The 22046-nt window shown below is 53.1% G+C and overlaps 5 protein-coding genes across 5 annotated transcripts; 4 read left to right on the top strand and 1 right to left on the bottom strand.

Moving 5' to 3' along the window:
- Positions 1-4596: 4596 nt before the first annotated feature.
- Positions 4597-6583, top strand: CCOS01_07708 (uncharacterized protein; the record flags this gene model as incomplete). The annotated part of the gene is made up of 3 exons (XM_060455871.1): positions 4597-4656; positions 4744-6231; positions 6308-6583. 3 exons carry the CDS (start codon positions 4597-4599, stop codon positions 6581-6583), a joined length of 1824 nt encoding a protein of 607 aa, XP_060313763.1.
- Positions 6584-7522: 939 nt separating this feature from the next.
- On the bottom strand, positions 7523-8025 carry CCOS01_07707 (uncharacterized protein; the record flags this gene model as incomplete). Its single annotated transcript, XM_060455870.1, has 2 exons — positions 7523-7787; positions 7979-8025. The coding sequence occupies 2 exons, from the start codon at positions 8023-8025 to the stop codon at positions 7523-7525; spliced, it is 312 nt and encodes a 103-aa protein (XP_060313762.1).
- Positions 8026-10367: 2342 nt separating this feature from the next.
- CCOS01_07706 (Sec23/Sec24 trunk domain-containing protein) lies at positions 10368-13341 on the top strand (the record flags this gene model as incomplete). The annotated part of the gene is made up of 2 exons (XM_060455869.1): positions 10368-10979; positions 11038-13341. The coding sequence occupies 2 exons, from the start codon at positions 10368-10370 to the stop codon at positions 13339-13341; spliced, it is 2916 nt and encodes a 971-aa protein (XP_060313761.1).
- Positions 13342-18407: 5066 nt separating this feature from the next.
- CCOS01_07705 (uncharacterized protein) lies at positions 18408-19073 on the top strand (the record flags this gene model as incomplete). Its single annotated transcript, XM_060455868.1, has 1 exon — positions 18408-19073. A coding segment is annotated over one exon (666 nt), but the record flags the coding sequence as incomplete, so codon positions are not given.
- A 206-nt stretch (positions 19074-19279) lies between these two features.
- CCOS01_07704 (mitogen-activated protein kinase) lies at positions 19280-20540 on the top strand (the record flags this gene model as incomplete). The annotated part of the gene is made up of 4 exons (XM_060455867.1): positions 19280-19392; positions 19458-19653; positions 19723-20104; positions 20164-20540. 4 exons carry the CDS (start codon positions 19280-19282, stop codon positions 20538-20540), a joined length of 1068 nt encoding a protein of 355 aa, XP_060313759.1.
- Between the last annotated feature and the right edge of the window lie 1506 nt (positions 20541-22046).

Below are 22046 nucleotides of genomic sequence, written 5' to 3'. Positions count from 1 at the left end.
AGGACGATTTGGAAAGAGGGGTTCCCATGTAGATTTCGCCGCTGAGCTGACCCAATATGGCTTCATAGCCTTTGATAGATTCTGCGCTTTGGTGTTGAGGCGAACAAAGTATCGGAGTCCGTTGAATGACTGGAAGCCGTTGTCGTCTTGATCTAGTTCGACTGTGCGTCTGAACTGATTAGGCTCTGACGTTTGTGCCGGGCCATACGATAGATGTCAGAAGGGGTTGATGGGCAAGTGACAGGCAACGTTGTTGGATCACTGGGTCAATGGTAATCAAGATACAATTGGATGGCCAAGGAAGGTTTCCGTTTTCCATCGCCGCCGTCGTCGCACCAAGAGGGGATGAGGGGACCCAAGAAGTGGTCGACTGTGAGTCTGTGAATGAGACATTGAGGCTGCGCAAAGCGTCGGACACACTGTGCTGGCGTGATGGTCTTGTTAACCTAGCCAGCTGACAGGGAATGGTTCAGTGCAGGATTCCTTCCATGCCACTCTATCTGCAGCTGAGGGGGGCTTCTAGCGTAAAGGTAGCTTAGCTTCCACTGGCGATCGTAACATGTTATCTCCAGTCGGAACTCTTGTCTCGTCTTGTCATACGGTAGCATACCTTGGGGATACATCAGTCGGTGGATCGGAGCGGAGAATGGAAGCAAAAGAAACAAGACTTTTGACTCTGCTTCACAGCGGCCGCCGTACGAGGTCCGTGAGCGGGAGACAGTGCAGTGACATCGCACTTTGTTTGTCCGAGTCGAGTCAACTAGGCTGGATAAGTTGTAACTGTGCGTTGGTCCGTTGGATTGGATTGTGGGTTCGAGATTGAGCTTGTCGACTGTTGTTGGTTGTCTGAGATGACGGGATTTCTGTCAACGGCTTGGCGTGACGCGATTTTCACTTTCTGCTAGTGAGCGGATGCAGTATTTCTGCACCGACGAGACGATAGTTGCAACTTGCGTTGGGGCAGAGGCTTTGCCAACGGTCCGATCCGGAAATGTCAGATTGGTAGATTGGCAGACAAACTATCCTCACGGTGGTAGTCGAGCCCATCAATGCCGCCCATGCGCAGATAGTACATAGAGACTGGAGACTCGAGACTAGAGAGTCAGAGTCAGACTAGGTAGACAGGCCAGAGGGTGATGTGCATTTGGAGGATCCATTCAGGGCATGTTTGCTTTTCCCGCCAGTCATGCGCTCGAAACAGACACTTATGGCCCGGCTTTGTCTTGTTTTATCTTGTCTTGGTTGTTGCTCTTCCTTTGGGGGCCGCGCCGCTCACCTGTTTCCTGCATCTTAGTCACCAACAAGCTGTCTTGCTGGCACATGTTTCCTCAAGCAGGAGGGATACGGGACACTATGCCAATGTCTCAGTATACTGTCTCGGCTTCACGCCGTCGTCTCGTGGGAATTTGGAAGTGAATCGAGGGGGCAAGGGGATGCTGAGTTGATCCTTCAAGTGGATATCGACATCCTGTACAGATGTTCTGTGCTGTGTCTTCAAAGGTGCCTCACCTTTGATAGCAAGGCAAAATTGAGCTTGAAGTCTAACATAGATTATGAGGAAGAGGCTGAGGTGTTCGAGAAAAGAGCACCAGCGAGTTCCTGACTCTGCCAAAATGTACGGAGTACATACTAAGGTACTACCGGTACCTGACTACCTAGATCTGTAAGGTAGGTACCTTGTGTGCGGTACCTGACGAGAGAGAATTGTGTCTCTGGGAAAAAGTACTTATATGCCAAGACAACACCGGCGTCTGTTCCGGAAGTAGCCGTCCAGACCTGAATGGCTGCGAATTTTGAGTGTGCAGTGAAACCGTCCAAAGGCGGCAGCGCTAGCTGTAGGTACGGACACCTTAGTCCTTGCACGGTACTTTAAATCTTGTACTGTGTGGGTCTTCGTGGTTTCTGCCGTCGAAACTCAACTCTGCCGACTCCTCCGCGCCTTCTTAATCAGATTCCAGAACCCAGAGCCCCGGAGTCCCATACGATGAATGCGGGCAGAGACAACGGCATCCCACCGCCATAGTGTTGGCCTTTCTGCTCGATGTCGTCTTCCAGAGTCGATCCCGTCACCATCCAGCAGTATAAGCGTCAGCCCGTCAGCAGCTCTCGTCCCTAGATTCGGGTCCAGCTGAAGGATACACAACAATGAACCAAATCATGGGGCTAGATGCAAAAGGGCAACCAGCGGCGTGGCAGAAAACCAGTCAGAGATGCTCAGTTACTACTACTAGTGGCAGGTCACCGATCCAGCTGGCCCGACTCCCCCGATACTCGATGCTGTATCACCAAGATCCCGGGCGTATCCTGGACAGCGGACGAGCCAAGCCAGCTTCACATCCCCTCACTGTCACGCTTTCTGCGACAGCCACCGTTGGCGGGGGCCCTCCGAGTCCCGAGGCTCTTCTCCACCACTCACAACGGGAATCTTGCTCCAGCACTCTACAGTACGCAGTGCGTACGAAGTACTCGAGAGTCGTATGGACGATGGTACGGTACAGTTGTAACAAGGTGGACGGAATATTGCCCAGGGGAAGAACCCGGGCCCCAATAACAGGTCGACATAGCCATGGTGTGCAACCAAAAGCGCCTCTCCTTGGTTTGGGTTCTCAGGAGAGTTACATTCCCCCTCGGTCACTGACCTCTGCTATAGAGACTGAGTGTGCCGCCAGCTCAGATCAGCAACGTCTGCAGCTCCAGCTTGTTGTCAAAGCGGGCTCCCCTGTTTCCTTTCCTTTGGCGGACGCAATTCTGCTTTCCGACCGACTTCTGCCCTCTGGCTTCTGCCCTGCCAGCCTGTTAGTTCTGAGCTAACCTCTCCATACAAAGCAAGGTATCCATACTTGGCTACCGTTTGCATAGTAGCCCGTTTGTATCCCCTGCTTGCTCGTCCTTTGCCCCCACCCACAATGAAAAACCCCATCACCATCATATTCCCCCCTACCCCTCCCCATGCAACGCATCGCCCTGCTACAGGCACAGTCTAGCTACATGCGCCATAACGAAAGGCAAGGTACCTCTAATCCAAGGTCGGGGAGAGGGTGAAGAGAAGATGGAGAGGATGGGAGTCATGTCTTCTGTAGTTCACTGCAGACTCCCTTCATGACCAGTGAGCCAGCGTTTATAAGGAAAAGGTACTTCTATGATACTTACAGCATGGAAGTTCTCCGTGGGGCCTACAGTACGCAGCATGTATCTGGCGTTTCCTTGGCCTAGTGCGTAACTGCCCGCACTCAAGAGGAGAACCTCTCGACAAGGGACTGCTATTTGCCTGACGCGACTTCACAAAGGACTCAGAGACTGCTAAAGCAATACAGTAGAGACTGGCAGAGGGCCCCCCCCCCTTTTGAACGGCATTTCCCGTCTCTTCCGCGTGTCTTAATCTCTCTGCCGATGCGAATATTTGGCCACATGTGCATGCCTCCACTAGGTATCACGTTAGTAACGCGGAACATTCGATAACACCTTAGACCCGACTTATTATAACTGCATCTCCTACCCGCCCTACCTTACCCGACCTGACCTTAGCTTGTCCGTTGTTACCTTGTCCCAGAGCCAGAGGTATCCGTACTCAAAAGTCTCGACCCGACATATTCGTATACAAAGAGTCAAGAAGCCAACTCTGGCCCCCAACACACGACACTCTTTCTTGTACTCCCGCTTCCCTAGCCGAACCCTACGCACACGGCCTCATCGGCGCATCCTGCAACATCAATCCCATCTTGACACTCTTCACTTGTCGTGGCCGGACCAGGCACACCCCAGATCATCCTAACCACGGCCACCCCTGGACGTAGCAGGGAAACAGGCCCAGTGAGACTCGCAACTGCACCGGTTCTCAAACACCACCCGCGTGGCTTGGAAGTCTTCTATCCATGCGCTCGCCTACCATTCTTCTACCACGTCGTCTACCGCTCTCACTCCCCTCACAACAACCTGCTTCCACTTACGCCTCGAACCACGCATAGAACCGTCTTGCTTGCTCAGCTACCTTACTCGGTGCTCTTCCCGCTCAATACGAATACTTCACAACCCAATTGGCATTATTAGAAACGCGAGACCGATTGGACATAATCAACTGCCCGTCTCCCATCCATACCTTCGGTTCTCATTTGGTGCCGCCATTGGCCTCTCGCCGTCTCTTGCCACATACTACGCCCTTCTATCATCTTAACACGAACACGCGCTCCCGGACCTGGCTTGTCCCCGGCACTTGGTTCCAAACGCCCACATCAAGTCGCCCACCGGCTGATTATCCCCTTTAGCTTGGATAATCATCACCCTCCCGCACACCAAAAGACACCGCCTCGCCTGTCTGCGAGTTTCATGTCGCAGCAATCTTTGGTCCAGACATTAACAGTCGATCTTTCACGCTCACCCTGATCGCCCGTCAGCGTGATCATCACACGCTGAATCACCTTTGAATAATCCTACGATTAAAGTGACCGGACGAACGTTGCGGTTATTGTAACACGAATCATCTCTGAGAAGCAGTGTCTTATAGTCACTGGATAGTCTTCCTACCTACTCAACGCTGCCACATAGTTGCAAATACCAAAACAACCATCTCCCTACAGTACCTCGGAACAAAACGTCATCATGGTCTACTGCGGAAAGCCCTCTAGGGGCTGTCAGATGTGTCGTACTCGAAGGATAAAGGTAAGATCTGAGATGGAGGCATCCCGGAGAGCAATATTAGAAAGATAGGTTGGAAGCGTATACTGACGGCTCCTTTTTCCGCTATAGTGCGACGAGACGAAGCCAACATGTAACCAATGCGCCAAGTCACGCCGTCAGTGTCCCGGCTACAAGGACGAGTTCGATCTTGTCTTCCGGAATGAGACCAAGGCAACAGAGAGGAGAGCGCAAAAGGCGAACCGAAAGGCTCTCGCCCAGAAAGAAAAGGATCTCGACTCGCCGACGTCAGGCTCAGACAAGAGTATCTCACCAACATTCAAGAAGGAGATCGATTCGCCCGCAGCCGTCAGCCCTGGTCTGAATGTCCCCGTCGAACAAATGGCTAGCTGCCACTTCGTCGCCAACTACGTCTTGCTACCGAGGCAGGGTAGCACACGTGGGTTCATGGAGTACCTGCTGCCACTGTTGAAGGTCGACCAAGGGAACCACCACCTGCAACATGCGTTCAACGCGTGTGCGCTGGCATCACTAGGAAACCGACCGAACGCTGCGGCGACACAACTGAGCGAGAAAGCACTAGGTCACTACACCAAGGCACTGGCAGAAACACACATCGCGCTCAAAGATCCCGACCAGTCGAAATCAGACGCCACACTCGCTTCCGTTCTTATGTTGGGTCTTTTCGAAAACATGACTGCTCGACAGATGGGCATGTTTGCCTGGGGCTCACATATTGAAGGTGCCATTCAGTTAGTAAAGGCTCGTGGTCGCAAGCAACTCAGAACCAAAACGGGCCTCTTGCTCTTCATCGCCGTCCGGACACAGATGATCATCCACACGCTCAGCACGGGTACAGCACCAATCATGGGCGTGGAATGGTGGCTAAGCGATGCCGTCAAGGACGAGTCAGCCGCCCAGTGCCAAAGACTAAACATCAAGACGGCCGAGCTGCGCGCCGAGGTCACAAGATTGATGTCAACGGTGGCTCGAAGCCCAGAGAACATTGACATTATGCTCGACATGATACGCCGGGCTCAGACTGTCGACCAAGAACTCATGAGCTGGATGAGGAACACGCCAGATTACTTCCAGTACACGACGGTAGCGTGGGAGGACAACGTCCCCAACGGAGACTATGCAAAGGCGGAAGTGTTCCCTGGTCGTGTGGACGTCTATCAAGACTTCTGGATCGCAAGTGTATGGAACATGGCAAGAGTCTCTCGCCTCATTCTCGCGTCCGTCATTGTACGCTGTGCGGCTTGGGTCTGCTCACCAGTGGACTACCGCACAACACCAGAATACGCCACGGCGGCACGCACGTGTGTAGACACCATTAGCGATATCATCGCCTCAGTACCGTACCATCTCGGATGGCATCTCAAGAGGCCCGAATTGCTCGAACGGGCAAATATCTCAGGCTTTGCCTGTGGTTTAGAGGAATCACAAAAGGGTCTTCCCGGATACTTCCTCACCTGGCCTCTGGCGTGCTTGCACGGGCAGGATTACACGACAGACGCCCAACGAGCCTGGGTGGTTGGACGGTTGAAGTTTATTGGTGATGAGCTCGGTGTCAAGTACGCCCATATTCTGTCACAGGTAAGCCAGCCCACATGTTTCTTTCATATTCAAGCCAGGGTCCCAGGATTTCATCGATACTGACGTATTCCCACAGATGCAAGTCCGCATTCCCTCCATGCTCATCAGGAGAGACGGCCTCATGGCCCAGCCGTATCCGCACGCCCACAACTTTGAGAAGCTGCTCTCAGCGCGCTTTGCGCCGCCGTCCGCGGGCTATTCCATGAACCCTCTGCAGCAGCGCGAGGCTATGCAAAAGGAGTTTGTCGAAAAGAACAAGGCCGAGCTGCTCGCGAAAGCCACAGGCACCGCAGGCCAGGCCGGCCAGTGGGTAGCGCAGAATTGGTTGACGGTGCGTCCGGGCGCTCAGTGAGTTCTTTATTGAAGTACTGGGTCGCGAATGAGGTTGGAAACGAGTTTACGCCTTTATCTATAACCATCATCTTCCTGGCATTTCCTACCTGAGGATACCAACACGCACACTCTTGTGTATTCTTTGCCTGCAAGGTACTCGGAAAGATATCCGTTTGAGTTATGCGGATTGGAAAAAATGTGGAATTCGATGTTGCGCATCACTTGATAGTGACAAGGGAGAAGCACAAAAATAGGGTCGCAGGTCGCTCAGCTTCGTAACCGTGTAAAAGGCAGCAGAGTATGGGTCTCGGCCTGGAGAAAGGGATTTTGATACCACGGCGTTTTCCCGGGAGGAGGACATTTGTTGTTGTTTTCTAGTTCGGTTCAGCTTCCAAGTTGGTATTCTCATGCATGATGCAGTACTACGTATACACATACATTCCTTATCAAAAATTGCATCCAAATCGATTTGTCCATCGCCTTGTCCTGTCATGCGTCTCACGATTAAAATGAATAGCCTACATGAATGAGAGGTAGTCTCGTCTGTTCCTCGTGTTGCGCATCTATGCTAAATTGCAAATCAGACCTTGGAAATCTCGTCGACCCCGTTCAAGACCCTCGAAAAACCCAAACTGAAAAGTGCTCTGGCCGTGATTAGCTGCAGGGCGCATGTACTCCAACTGCGCCGAGCCAGACACTACTGCATCAAACAAGTCCCGTTGAGATGTCATCCCAACCTTTGTCCGCTCGGCGCTCAGGCGGCGCCCGCTGACCATTTCTCCTCTTAGCCATCACTGTACTGACCATCCCAGGCCCTGCTTTTGGGTATCTCAGCAACCGCTGGACCAGCTGTCCGCTCCAAGTACCGGTCTGCCTATTTTTTCGCATCGGTTTCCCGCGTCCTACCGTTCCGCCCCGCTTAGACACTGCCCGCAACATGTTTGGTGATGCGCGCGCATTATTTGGTCTTCTTGATTTGACCGACAGTATTTCCGCTCAAATTCCAAGCCTTGACGACCCAACTCTGGGTTTTATCGACGTAGTTCTCGTTCGAGGTGTGCTTGACGCCAACGCGGACGCCGTCCTTTGTGAAGACGACGTTCTTCTTGCCCATGCGCTCCGAGGCGGACTCTTGGATTTTGTTCACGGAGAGGTACACCTGCCAAAGCACCCAGGCCACGCCGGTAAGGAAGAGAAGGGTAATGATGAGGGGGATGATTTGCCTATGGGTTTGCGCGCCAAGAGTCAGCGGGATTTCTGTATTCCATCAAGAGCCAAAGAACAGGTCCTTTCGTTCGTTCGTGTAATAGTCGCGTGGAGGTAGAATATAAGGTTGAGGCGCAAAGGCGACCAGCCTTGAAATGCCAAGAAGTGCACCCTGGTGGGTGCTGTCCGAGGAAGGAATCTTACTAACCTCAAGGCCGAAGGAGGCGGAGGTTGCGCTTTCTTGCCCCACGCCATTGTTGCGGGTATACTCGAGATTTGTGTTTAAGAGATCCGGGGAAGGGTTTTGGTCCTATGGTGTTCACTTCTTGAAGAATTGGAAAACGGTATGAAACAAAAGCAAGAAAAAGTTGTGCTCTCAGAAGGCAAAAAAGTGCAGAAAATGCGCAAGAGTGAGCGAGTCGCCGTCCGATTAAGGGCTTCTTGAACAGGTATGGCGATGTCGATCTCGAAGGGGTAGCTTGTGGGTTCGCGTGAGGATAAAGAGATGGCGGCCCAGGTAGAATGGTGTGGAAGCTAAAGTGAATAAGAGGCGAGAGACTAAACAGAGGCAGGTTGAACAGAAGAAATGGAGAGGGAAGGAAAAGAAGAACAGGTGCCGGACGTTGGACGAAGAGGGAGCCGGGCTGCAGATCGAGGAGGGAGGAGGGAGGGGTGGGAGCTAAAGCAAGGTAAGGTAAGGAAGGTAGCTCTGGTGCTCGGTCAGATCTGGAAGGGAAAGGGCAAGCACGAGCAAGCAATGGGAAGTGCTGGAAGAAAGTCAGGATGAAATCAGTCGTGCAACTCGGTCTACCAACCTACAGAACAGATACCTACCTCTCTACCTTATACCAATACCTGGTCGTTGAAAGAGACAAAGATGGACATGACCGTGGCACGTCGCAAGCTGCAGACCGCACAAGCAGCATATTTTGTATTGCAGTACCACCCTCTCCCCTCCCCACCACCCACCTTCCCGTCCCGCTATCCGTGTCTACCTACCTTGGCTACCTATTACGTGCCTACGTACTCTATACGGAGTAGGGAGCTATTCCAAGATATGTATATGGAAACAGACGGGCAGTCCGATCTAGGGGCAGATTACACAAGGACAGCGGACGGCGCATCCCAGCGTCAGAAAGTTGAATCGCGTCGCCCCGACACGCAATCGAGCGACGACCCAGCCCTCGGCGCAGGGGACCTGGATCTTGGGGGGAGGGGCTAGCTAGTGGAGATTCAGGGCCCTGAGAGGCTGAGAAGAAGAACCCAATGGGCGACCAAGAGAGCGGGAGGGGCACATCAACCGTCTTGCCCAGAGAGGCAAGATATCCACTTGAAGTACATACATAGTGAGAGAGTGGAGGTATTAGATCTCGCTCACCAGAGTATCCGTACTCCGTACTCCGTAGTTCGCGGCCGCGGCCCCCCCCCTTTCAAACGTTTCCGTCTCCTTTTTGCTTAGTGATGGCCGTGGGAGAGCATCGAGCGCACACCCTGACTTTGTTCATGGTAACTTGACTAGATTATCTATTAGTGCCTGTAATGAGTTTAGAATTCTCAGTACGTCGACTGCATGTGAAGGCTCATAAAATTCTGGCTGTGTAGTTCGAGGGCTAGATACTGCCAGCTTCGAAACATTGTCAAGCTCATGCTGCCGAATCTTTTCATACTAGGTAGAGCTCGTTCTTGGAGAACATGACAATGCATCACACCCCACATCCTGGTCCAGTCAAAGTCTTTCTATCCCCATTCCCAAGTGTCTGCTCCCAAGTGTCTGCTTTGTACCTTAAGGAGGTCCCCAGTCACTTGCGTGGAACTGAGACGCTGCTAAGGGGAGCATTGTGCCTCGCTAGATGCGTATCTGCCCCACGACGTTCGTTATCATAAATGAGAAGACGTAAAAAAAGGTTTACGTTACGCATGCCCGAAAGTTTTGCTCTTTGGTGGGATGCCTCACAGGACCTGCACAATAAGGTACGCGGCACCTGGCTGTGTAAGTGTGGCCTTTGCCGGGAATCTGCCGAACGGGGTCCGGCGCGGGGCCATCTCCGGGCTGACCATTATTCCGCGCTCCGTCTGCCTCAGCCTCACTTGGCCTGTGCACTGAAGCTCCCCGCCACATGTCCTTGACCGCTGCCATGATGGGACACTCACACACTCCAGCTAAGCCTGCCAGTTAAGCCCTTGCTTGCGATAGTGGTGCATACCTAGTCGACTTGGAGCTGGATTCAGTGGGTTGAACCACCTGTCCATTCGACTCTGCCCGAGGCTGTTTACTGTAACTTTGCCCTCCCTTTCTCAATCGCAGCGCGGCTCGGGTATCTAGCTCAAGGTAGCCTCGCCTTGACGTATCTCCAACACCCTTCGTCATCTAGTTCATGTGGACACATTTCCATTGACCAACATTTGCTGTCCTTGAACCCCTCGCTACCTAACGCCACGCCACCTGTTGCGTACATCCAAAAAGCCGGCATTGGCCACACTCGACCAGATCGCATTCCCAACATCAATCTTTCCCATCCATCGCAAAGCCACAGCTTGGATCCTAGCCCACCCAAAGACTATCGAGCGCAACCTCGTCCTTGCCCCGACCGCCCAACATGTCGGCGCCGAACGACGGCTACGGCCAATATCCCCCGCAGCAACAACCTTACTCCGACCAGCCTCAGGACGGCTACGATGCACAGGGAGCTCAAGCTGCCCAGCCAGCTATAGCCGACCAAGGCAAGAAGAAGAAGAGAGGCTATGCCACCCAAGCTTATGAGTTCGGAGCTGGCGCCAACTCCAACACGGCCGGCGCACCTGCTCAAGGACAACAATATGGCATGCCCCAGCCCCAGGCCGCGGCTTATGGTGGCTATCCCGCACAGGATGCTCAGCCTGCTGCCGCCGCCTATGGCTCGCCTCAACCCCAGCAGTACGGCATGCCCCAGCCTCCTGCTGCTCAACCCGGAGGCTACGGCGCGTATGCGGCCCCCGATGCCGGATATCCTGCGTCCGGCCTTGCCCCTGCTGCTCCCGGCGTCGGCGGCCTCAACCAGCAGATGGCCGGTATGAACCTCGGCGGCCAACAAGCCCAGCAGCAACCTCCTCCTGGCCAGGCTGCTCGTCCCGTGGCTCTGAACCAGCTCTACCCTACCGACTTGATGAATCAGCCGTTCAACGTGTCCGAGCTAGACTTGCCCCCTCCTCCCATTATTCTTCCTCCCAACGTACGTCACCACTCATGCTTGTAGTCCTGGAGCTCTATTCTGACAACTAGACCTCTAGACTAGCGTAACTCCCTCCCCAGATGCGAACTGCGGTCCTAAATACGTGCGCTCCACCCTCAACGCCGTCCCGACAACACACTCCCTTCTGAAGAAGTCGAGGTTACCTTTTGCGCTCGTTATCCAGCCTTATGGAGCTCTCCACGATAGTGAGGACCCAATTCCCGTGGTGCAGGACCAGGTCATCGCGCGTTGCCGACGCTGCAGAACATACATCAACCCTTTTGTTACCTTCCTGGACCATGGACACCGTTGGCGTTGTAATATGTGCAACCTGACGAACGATGTTCCTCAAGCTTTCGACTGGGATGCTGCTTCGCAACGGAGCACTGATCGCTGGGGACGCTACGAGCTCAACTATTCCGTTGTCGAGTTTGTCGCGCCTCAGGAGTACATGGTGCGCCCGCCTCAGCCGCTGGTTTACCTATTCCTCTTCGACGTGAGCTATGCTGCTGTTTCAACCGGCCTCCTCGCAACCAGTGCCCGAACCATCCTGGATAGCCTCGACAGAATACCTAATGCCGATCGCCGAACTCGCCTGGGTTTCATTGCCGTAGACTCCAGCCTGCACTACTTCTCAGTCCCCAAGGACGGGGAAGAGAATACGGAGACCAGCATGTTAGTCGTCAGCGACTTGGACGAGCCATTCCTGCCGGTGCCTCAAGACCTTTTGGTGCCCTTGACGGAAAGCCGCCAGAGCATTGAGAGCTTCCTGACCAAGCTGCCCGAAATGTACCAGAGCAACCAGAACAACGGATCTGCCATGGGCTCGGCCCTTCGAGCTGGCCACAAGCTGATTTCGGCTCTCGGCGGAAAGATTGTGGTGCTCAGCGCTTCGCTGCCCAATGTTGGCGTTGGTAAGCTGGACATGCGCGAAGACAAGAAGTTGCTGGGTACAAGCAAGGAAAGCAGTCTGCTTCAAACTGCCAACAGTTTCTACAAGAGCTTTGCTGTAGAATGCTCAAAGAACCAGGTCTCCATCGACATGTTCCTGTTCTCCTCGCAATACCAGGATGTTGCCTCTCTGAGCAACTTGCCCAGGTACACTGGTGGACAGACTTGGTTTTATCCGGGCTGGAACGCCGGCCGTCCGGAAGACGCCATCAAGTTTGCCTCCGAGTTCAGTGACTACTTGTCATCAGAGATCGGACTGGAAGCAGTGCTCCGTGTTCGTGCCACCACTGGCCTGCGTATGAACGCCTTCTATGGTAACTTCTTCAACAGAAGCTCTGATCTTTGCGCCTTCCCCGCCTTCCCTCGCGATCAATGCTACGTCGTTGAGGTTGCCATTGACGAAAACCTCACGAAGAACGTGGTGTGCTTGCAGACTGCCGTTCTCCACACAACCTGCAATGGAGAGCGTCGCATCCGCGTCATGACGTTGGCTCTTCCGACGACCACAAACCTCGCCGATATCTATGCTTCGGCTGATCAGCAGGCAATTACCACCTACTTCAGTCACAAGGCAGTCGAGCGTGCCTTGAGCGGCGGTTTGGAAGCTGCTCGCGACTCTCTCCAGAACAAGTTGATTGAGCTCTTGCAAACCTTCAGAAAGGAGCTCGCCGGCGGCAGCATGGGCGGCGGGCTACAGTTCCCTTCTAACCTGCGCGGCCTCCCCATCCTCTTCTTGGGTCTCATGAAGAATGTCGGCCTCCGCAAGTCGGCTCAAATCCCGTCAGACTTGCGATCGGCAGCCCTCTGTCTGCTTTCGACGCTTCCCGTCCCTCTCCTCATGCAATACATCTACCCCCGTCTCTACTCGTTGCACGACATGCCCGACAACGCAGGTGTGCCTGACTCGGAGACGAGCCAAATTGTGCTCCCGCCGCCGGCGAATCTCTCGTCAGAAAGATTTGCTCCGTACGGTCTGTACCTCATCGACGACGGCCAAACGCAGTTCCTCTGGGCTGGCCGGGATGCCGTGCCGCAGCTGTTGGCCGACGTGTTCGGGGTTGAGGACAGGACCCAGCTGCGGGTGGGCAAGGGTGCTCTTCCGGAGCTGGATAACGATTTCAACGAGCGGGTACGGGCAGTCGTTCACAAGAGCCGGGACCACAAGTCCAAGGGAGTCGGCAGCATCATCTTGCCCCATCTCTACATTGTCCGAGAAGACGGAGAGCCGAGCCTTAAGTTGTGGGCGCAGACACTACTCGTGGAGGACAGAGCGGACCAGGGCATGAGCGCGGCACAGTGGCTTGGTATTCTTAGAGAAAAGGTAAGTTTCTGCTCTTTCCCCACCCCTCACTTAACCCACCGTAAAGTGGCAGTTTGCTGTCAGGATGGTATTGCTAACAAGACGACGTAGGTTGTTACATGATTGGAGAAGCGGTACTAAGGGGACAATTGCAAGTGGAAAGGTGGTAGCATGTGGTAACTAGGTTTATTTAGACCATTGTCTCTATCAAAACTAGAGATCAATACGCAAAAGAATATTGGCCGAATGAGTTTTACACGCCACAACCTGGACATCTGCATGTGATCGGGCAGACGATGGACGAGTACAAATGTGGATAGCTCCGGTATGTGGTTCCGGTAATAGACGACGCCAGTGACTCGTGACTCGTGACTGAGAGACGTTGATGGGGAGCCTTGTGTGTAGAGCGGTAGCTCGTAGGAGAGTTGACTAGTCTCTCGGAACCTTTGGTCTTTGGGGAAATGAGCTTGTCTCGGGACGTCGAGAGGCTTGTGGGGTTGGTTTGTGTCATACTTGGTTGTTGGTGCTAGGCGTAGGTAGGCGCAGTCAGTTGGGATGCCCAGCGGTTCTACCACACGAATGGGGTGATGACAGCCGCCGTAAGTCCCAATATGACCATCTATGCTGCACTTACAGAGTGCCTGAGAGAGAGAGAAGGGACTGAGCAATACCCGCCCAAACCGAGAAATGGGGGGATAGTCTAGGCCAGGCTGCTTGTATCGCAACCGCCCCAACCGTCCTGTACTCTCCTTCGGCGGCGGGTATGGGAATTAGGATGAGGGGCAGCAGGGAAAAGGTGAAATCTGGCACCTCAGCTACGGGCTGATTGATTGGGTGGGCTTGTGTGAAACTGGCACCAGTAAGAGGTGAAACACACGCGCCGAGGGTACAGAGGGGGCCGGCTCGGGAGCCAATGGCCGGCGGTGCTAGGCGCCGGCTGTACGTGTGCCATGGCTTGCAGACGTGCTGGCCAATTGACTGTCCAGAAGTCGACTTTGGCATTTCTCCCATCACATTAGTTACTGATATAATTAGCACGCCTGTCACTTGACCGAGTTGGATTGTGTCCAGCCGGCTTTGTTGAATGTTGAACTTTTGTTGGAAGAGGTGGCGGTGGTGGTGGTGGTGCAAAGAGCGAGGTGAGTAACAATGCGACAGGCCTTTTGGCTGACGCTCCGGCAGCTCGGCGAAGTACCTTATTAGCTATGCGAACCCTCCGTGGGTACTCGTACCTTACGGATAGTGACCCTCTATAGTGTGAGCAGGAGTTCCCCCTGGCCCATCGAAAAGGAACCTGTGCCCCTAGCAAGAAGGGTGGAATACCGGGGATATGCATGTATCAAGCTCGTTCCGCTAGCGCCGTCCCAAGTCCCCTTTCCCCGTATGTTGCTTAGCTGGTGCCGTCACGAGCAGAAGATACATTGGCTTTCCAGAACTTGGAAGATCTCATCAAGCTAGGAGAAAAACCTCAAACAGCATGGCTTACCATCCCGATCTTGAGCTCGTCAGCCGTGTTGTGGATCGTCTGTTCCCACCCAGGGAGGCAGGGAAGAAGAATGGAGAGACTGGAGAGGATCCGGAGTCTAGACCATAGAAAAGTATTACCGTTCAAGACCGCGACAACGTGGGCTGAAAGCTGGCAGGGAAGAAGCATTGATGCGTAGCCGCTGTCGAAGCTTTCAAAGGGCGAGTCGGTTTGCTTCCATTGACTTGAGACTGGGTGACGGCATCGTCTATCTGATGCTTCGATTTGTTCTGGACTTTGACTGATTCTGGTTCCTAAAGACTGGGACGGATCCACAAGGGGGCACTTCTGTGGTCATCGTGAGACCTTTGGCTCGATGCTACGGTGATGGAAGGTTCAAGTTCGGATTGTTTTTGATTGCTCTCGGGCTGACGGGTCGGCGGGAGGGGCGGAGCTTGCCTAGACTTTATCTGAATCAAAGATTAATTAGTCCCTGAACGGACGCGGCCTAGTAGTCGTCGAGAAAGTCTAAGGTGCGGATAGGTAGTCAGTCTGGTTCTCCCCTTCGCTCGCGGTTGTGTAGACGCGGAAGGGCGACTATGGATACTTGGATGGGTGTGGCGTAGGCTGTGCCTGTTGGTCAAACATTGACGTCGGTCTCATGTTTTTCGTATCGATCGAGGGTTGTCCCTCTTCTCATTGTGATGGCCCATTTTGAATCTGGTGCCCGGGCTCAGTCACGTACCATGTTGGCTATTCTCTTTCTTTTGTCTGCTCAGCAATTGGCTCGGCGGTGAAGCTGGGATAGCCCTGATAGCGAGTCTTTAGAGCTCCCTCTCCCGTCGCACATGGAAACAGGTTGGGGTTCCTTGAGTACGTGAGGTAGATCATTCATCCATCAGTCAGCCGTCTTGATTCATTGTGTTATTCGGCTAGAACAGGTCCACTGACGTCAATTGTGTTTGTAGTTTGGCATGCTTGATGGAGGCAAAGGTTAAGGTGGTAAAAGGTTGTCAAGGACTACTCCGTAAGAATCAGGATTACCTACACAGAGCGGAACCAGGAAGAGTAATGAGGGATACTTGCGTATCCATGGATACAACATTATGCGGTAAGGTACAAATATTGAGTACTGGGTAGTGTATCCGTATACTCGAGTAGGAACAGGGCAGGATGCGGTTCCCCTAGGTTGCAGAAACGGCGTCGCGTGTTTCCCATTGCTTGGGCCCTGGTTCAAACGACGGGCACGATAATGGATGGGCTGGGTCTAACTTCTAAGTGGCCCTTGCCTGGGGGGTTTGGGAGTTTCCTGAAGCAAGCACGTTTCCAAGTCAAGGTATCTTGACCTGGATCGGCGTCCGTTGGTGGGCTCAAGCTCAGGTATCCATACATGCAGGTATAAGCAGGTACCTCGTCACCTTGTGCAGTACGAAGTACTTGCCTTGCTTCTGTCCCTGAACTTGACTGCCGCTACGCACCTCCCTTCTGGCGTCCACAGATTCCATCACAGAGTAAGGCACCTACTGTGTGGTAGTGCTCCCTACCGGGAAATAAGTGATGTACCAAGTGTGAGAGACTCGAGAGCAGGTGTTACCAAGTACTGCGGTGTTCCCGTCCGTTACTTATTGCGCAATCCATCAGATTTGCCAAGCTGTGGTTCGCGATACCTAACCACACGTTGTGGCCATATGATATCTGCTTAAGCACCAATTCGTACCTGAGGGAATAAGGTAAGGCATGTTGTCTAGCCCGGCTTGCAAACGTTCTCGGCCCTGGAGTGCTTTGAAATTGGTTGGCTCTCAAGACAAGATACTTTGTCTTTCTCCCATTGTTAGGCCTGCAATTAGGTATCTTACCTTGGGTACTTAGCTATCCTCAGAAACCAACCGACACCACCAGCTACCTAGTCCAGGGCCAGGTCCCGCTATCTCCCCCTCCTCTGGACCCCCTCCCCCTCCCCCTCCCCCTCTCCTCCGCTTGCGCCGCCTTTCTCAATCCCATTCCCAGGTCCCTCAGTCTCGCTCTCTGAGGTATCTCAACCTCTTAGGAATACCTACAAATCACGCCTCTACTTTGCCGTCTCCCTCTACTCCGTACTGTTGGTGGAAGACAAGACAAAAACAAGGAGGCGATACCCAGTACCTTACCCTACGGATAAGCGTCCAAGGTCTCATTAAAACGCCCGCCTGCCTCTCCACCACATCACATCGAGAGACAAGACACTGTGACATCTCTACAAAGACAAATCTGCAGCGGGGTAAGATTATCTGACCTGGCCTTGTCCACACAACTCTCACCCTTACCTTCTTACCTTTGAACTTGCCTTTACCTACGGATACCTTCCCACAGTACCTCTAATGCGTACCCATTGCACCCGTCACCTCACCTTATTACCCTTAGCTTGACCATCGCACGTTTGCGACTTTTCCTTCTCCTCCTCCTCCTCCTCCTCCTCCTTCTCCAGCCTTACAGCCGCCTCATCACCTTCTTTCACTCTTACTCTCACTCTCACTCTCTCTCTCTCTCTCCGCCCCCTCCTTTCACCTTGGCTTCATTCACCAGAATATCGAGGGTCAATTTACCTCAACCTCATACCGACCTGACCTGACCTAACCCCATACTTCCTCGACAGTCACTTAGCATATTCTCGCTTCGTCGCAAGTCTCTGGTACGTATACTTTGCTTTGAGTCTTTGTCCTCCTGTCTTGACCTGTGTATTTGCATTCCATCCCCCGTCAACCCTCCGGCACCCTGAGATCGTCGTCGCCGTAATCCTCGGCGACCTCATTGCCCGTTCCCTGCCTTTCTTACCCTCTCGCAATTCAACTTTCCCTAGCCGTCCCTCCTTCTGTCTCGTTCGCCTCGCTTCCCCTTCACCCTCACACCCCGAAGATCATACCGGCAGACACATCTATCTAGGTAGGCCAACTCCAAGCGAGAATCACGGAGCCAGATAGAGAGAGAGGCGAAGGACGCACCCAAGTGGCAGCAGCTATATCCCTCGGCCCCGGTCCAGGAGTTCGTGAAGCTCGACCGCGTTGTTCTCTTCCGGGCCCGCCTTCGTCGTGGTGTCTTGTCCCTCGTTTGCGCATCTTAGACGTATCTCGTCTGAAGTCCCGTCGCAGTCGCAGGGGGTGCTCGGTTCATCGCCCGTTCCCCTTACCTTTTGCCTCGTTTCGTTGCGTCGCGACCCGCAACCCGCTTGCCCTCACTTCACCTTCCAAGTCACGCAGGCTCCCTTTTTCCTCTGTGCTTCGCGCTTTGCTATCGCTCATCTTCTGGAAGCTTGTCTGCGCTGCATCTACGCTGTCGCACCAAAGTGTCCCGGAAGATCGATTGCTTTTCGAGAAGCCACAGAGAAGGCAAAGAGAACAGGTTCGGACACCCGCTACGTCTGCCTGTCTGTGGTTGCTCCCTCTATTCTCTGGGTGCTCTGCGTCTGCGCTGATCAACACTGCTTTGTGTCCTGCAAACCTAGCCTGGCTAGTACCTGTGTTCAGTTCCTGGGTCCAGCGCTCCTTTATCCGTACCCGACCAACGACCCAGCTGGTTCCATTCTGGTTCAGGACCCTCCCCTCCCCAGCGCCTCTTCACCTTGCTTAACCTTGTGCATTCCGGGATACCTGCCTGTTTTGTCACTTGACCCGTTGGAGCTCCTTCCAGCTAACACGATTCAGCTAACACCAGTTCTCAGCCTGCAGTTCCCGCCTAAAGCAGTCCTCTCTCGACTCCGGACACTTGCAAGCCATCACACTGCAACCCATCCTCAAACGACAAATTACCTGCCTACCGTACCTTCCTCAAACACATCTTTGCTATCGAGCAAAGACCACACAATACACATACCCGTCAACAACAACCACTTTGGAGTACTAGACGACAGAAAAAAAGAAGAAGAAAAAAGAACGAAAAAAGTGACCGACATCCGAGACGTTGGCAAGAAATCCAAACACGATCCCGGCCTGTGACAAGCGGACCTCACCCAGCACCCAAGGCCCGAGCGGACCCAAGAAACACGGCCCTCGCCCACTTTCGAACCTCCGACGACACTCGTCCCCTTCCACCCTCCCGTCCGCATCTCTCTGTCCCATCCTTCCCCCCTCTCGAGATACTCTACAGCCGATCCGCCTGTTGTCTGTTCATTGACTGGACCGACTTGGTTGCGTGTTCTTTCTTCCAATCCAACCAAAGAACAAAGTACGGCCGGTTTTTGCGACCTCTAGCTTTGTGTGTGTGTCTGCGACGCCCATCTTTTTTTTCTAGACAGCCGCCGTCGGTCGATCCCACCCTTCCTTTCGACAAGTCACAAACGGCCTGCCCGCCAATAATTATAACCCCCGCAGAACCAAATACCGGAATCCTTTCGCCTCCTTCCTGAACCACCGCGCAAACCAGCAATTGTGGTTCTACAAGACGGCCTTATTAGGACGACTTAATTCTCTCCCTCATCCCCCCCCCCCCTTTTTTTCTCCGCCCAAGGTTGCATCTCGTTCGCGAGGACCCGCCTGTGTGGTATTACTCCGTCGGCCAACTGCTCCGGCAACTTCCTCTCCACATCGACACCATCGTCGCACATCGCTCACAATGTCGCGCGCGAATCCCCCCAACGCTTCGGGCTCCCGAAAGATCTCGTTCAACGTCAGCGAGCAGTATGACATTCAGGATGTCGTCGGCGAGGGTGCATACGGAGTTGTCTGGTGCGTTATCTTCCGTCTCAATCACAGTTCGAGAAAGACCGGGTTGCTAATTGATTACTCTATAGCTCGGCGATACACAAGCCTTCCGGCCAGAAGGTCGCCATTAAGAAGATCACACCCTTCGATCACTCCATGTTCTGTCTGAGAACTCTGCGTGAGATGAAGCTTCTTAGATACTTCAACCATGAGAACATCATCTCCATCCTCGACATCCAGAAACCCCGCAGCTATGAGACATTCAACGAGGTTTACCTCATCCAGGTGAGCAATACGTCCTCGTGTGCCACACCGATGGAAACAGGCCATTTACTGACATGATTTTCTTTGCAGGAGCTTATGGAGACGGACATGCACCGTGTTATTCGAACCCAAGACCTATCCGACGACCACTGCCAATACTTCATCTACCAAACCCTTCGCGCTCTCAAGGCTATGCACTCAGCCAATGTCCTTCACCGTGACTTGAAGCCCTCCAACTTGCTTCTGAACGCCAACTGCGATCTGAAAGTCTGTGACTTTGGTCTGGCGCGTTCCGCTGCATCCCAGGAGGACAATTCGGGTTTCATGACGGAATACGTGGCGACCCGTTGGTACCGTGCTCCCGAGATCATGTTGACGTTCAAGGAGTACACCAAGGCCATTGACGTGTGGTCTGTTGGCTGTATTCTGGCCGAGATGCTGAGCGGCAAGCCTCTGTTCCCGGGCAAGGACTGTAAGTTGGACTATGATCCCGCCCTATCAAAGATGCAAAGCTGATCACGTACATGACAGACCACCATCAGCTCACTCTGATTTTGGACGTTCTTGGTACCCCGACGATGGAGGACTACTACGGCATCAAGTCCCGCCGTGCGAGAGAGTACATTCGCTCGCTTCCCTTCAAGAAGAAGGTTCCTTTCCGCACCCTGTTCCCCAAGACGTCCGACCTGGCTCTCGACCTCCTCGAGAAGCTCCTCGCTTTCAACCCTGTCAAGCGCATCACCGTAGAGGACGCACTTAAGCACCCTTACCTCGAACCGTACCACGACCCGGATGACGAGCCTACTGCGCCTCCCATTCCCGAGGAGTTCTTCGACTTCGACAAGCACAAGGACAACCTGAGCAAGGAGCAACTGAAGCAGTTGATTTACCAGGAGATCATGCGGTGAGCAATGGCACAGGATTTTCAAGCAAGAACAGAAGCAAGCGAGAGAGGAAAACGCGATCCACAGCAGGTGCATGATGTGGGCCAGAGAGACATGATCCTGCGGGACGACGACAATGAGAAAAATCACAGCGTGGCTGCTGAGCCTGAGGGTGGGTGAAACGATTATAGACAAACCATACGGGGCGGATAGGAGAGTCAAGGCCGTGCAGCCCGTGGTGATTGGGGGATACAAAGGAACATATGTGAGGCGAGTCAGTTTCGACTAGAATCAGTCGAGTGAATGATGGATAGGCAAATACTTTTCTCGTCTAATTTCCTCTTCTTTTCCGTTCCTTACTTGGCCACTTGACTTTCCATGAGCCCGTCCGTGAAGAGATCTCCAGCCGCTCATCGTCGACAGCGTCACTGATACAAGCTTGTAATGAAATGACAACATTGAAACCCCACAGCAAGTTATGCAATTGTTATACCTTTATTTATGTGATAAACGTGAATTGTAGGTAGAAAAGCCCGGCCTGTGCTAAGCGTTTCAATAAGCAGAGATGAATAGAGTTGGGTGATACAAAATCGTCGTCGGCTCAAGTATTGAGAAGGGGAGCACTGGATGATGGACGAGAGTTAGGGATTCTTGGTCAAGGAATTCTCAAGTAACTCGTATACTGGCGAAGTCATTTCCGTATTCCTTTCGTCGATACGTCAGGGAGGGCCCAAATGCTTTCAATGGACGATGTGATGATTGCCATTTTCCGGGTTGTTGTGGGTTTTCATGATCAGCTGGAACGTAGGTGTAGGTGCGTATATAGAAATGTGAAATGGCAATGCGTGGAATCTCTCGACACACACACACACACACACAGAGAGAGAGAGAGAGAGAGAGAGAGAGAGAGAGAGAGAGAGAGAGAGAACGAACAACGTATCAAGTTTCAGGAGACTCTATACTTCAGCCAATTGGAGGATTCGATAGATTCTGCTTCAAAGAAAGATGAGCTTCGGGGTCAGAATAATAGCTGAGGCGTTACAATCAATATTCTTCGGGGCGGAACGTGTAAAGAGACATTTGATTCTTTGATTTGATAAAGGGGTATTGTTAAAATTAAAAATGTCTTGAATCCTCGTTTGCCCGTACAATCCAGTCCAGCTCACTCCGTCCAGTCAGCGCTCTCACTATTGTGTCCCTCGAAGCGAGAGTCGACTTGAAGGTGTGTCAAGCCAATATCGATCGCAAGGTTCCCAGACTCTCCAAGGAGCCCCTCCCGAAGGAGAGGAAGGAGCGATAGAACTCACGATTCCGCTCGCGCCCCTAATCGACTCGATCCAGTCCTCAGAAAAAGCAGCTTTTCGCGGCATCAGTGTTGCCATCGGAGTGAGTGCCGCATAAACCTCTGTCGGCCGTTTCTTTTTTGCAAATAACCCGTCGCCTTTACGCCCCGATTGCTCCAACGCCTAGTTCCAATCCCCAGTCCCAGTCGTATATCTGTGCGGTGTATTTGTCTTTTTTGCGTGTGAT

Source organism: Colletotrichum costaricense, assembly GCF_030867565.1.
Source record: "Colletotrichum costaricense strain IMI 309622 chromosome Unknown Scaffold_7.1, whole genome shotgun sequence".
Classification (NCBI taxonomy): domain Eukaryota; kingdom Fungi; phylum Ascomycota; class Sordariomycetes; order Glomerellales; family Glomerellaceae; genus Colletotrichum; species Colletotrichum costaricense.
This window is presented reverse-complemented; position numbering and strand designations above follow the sequence as displayed.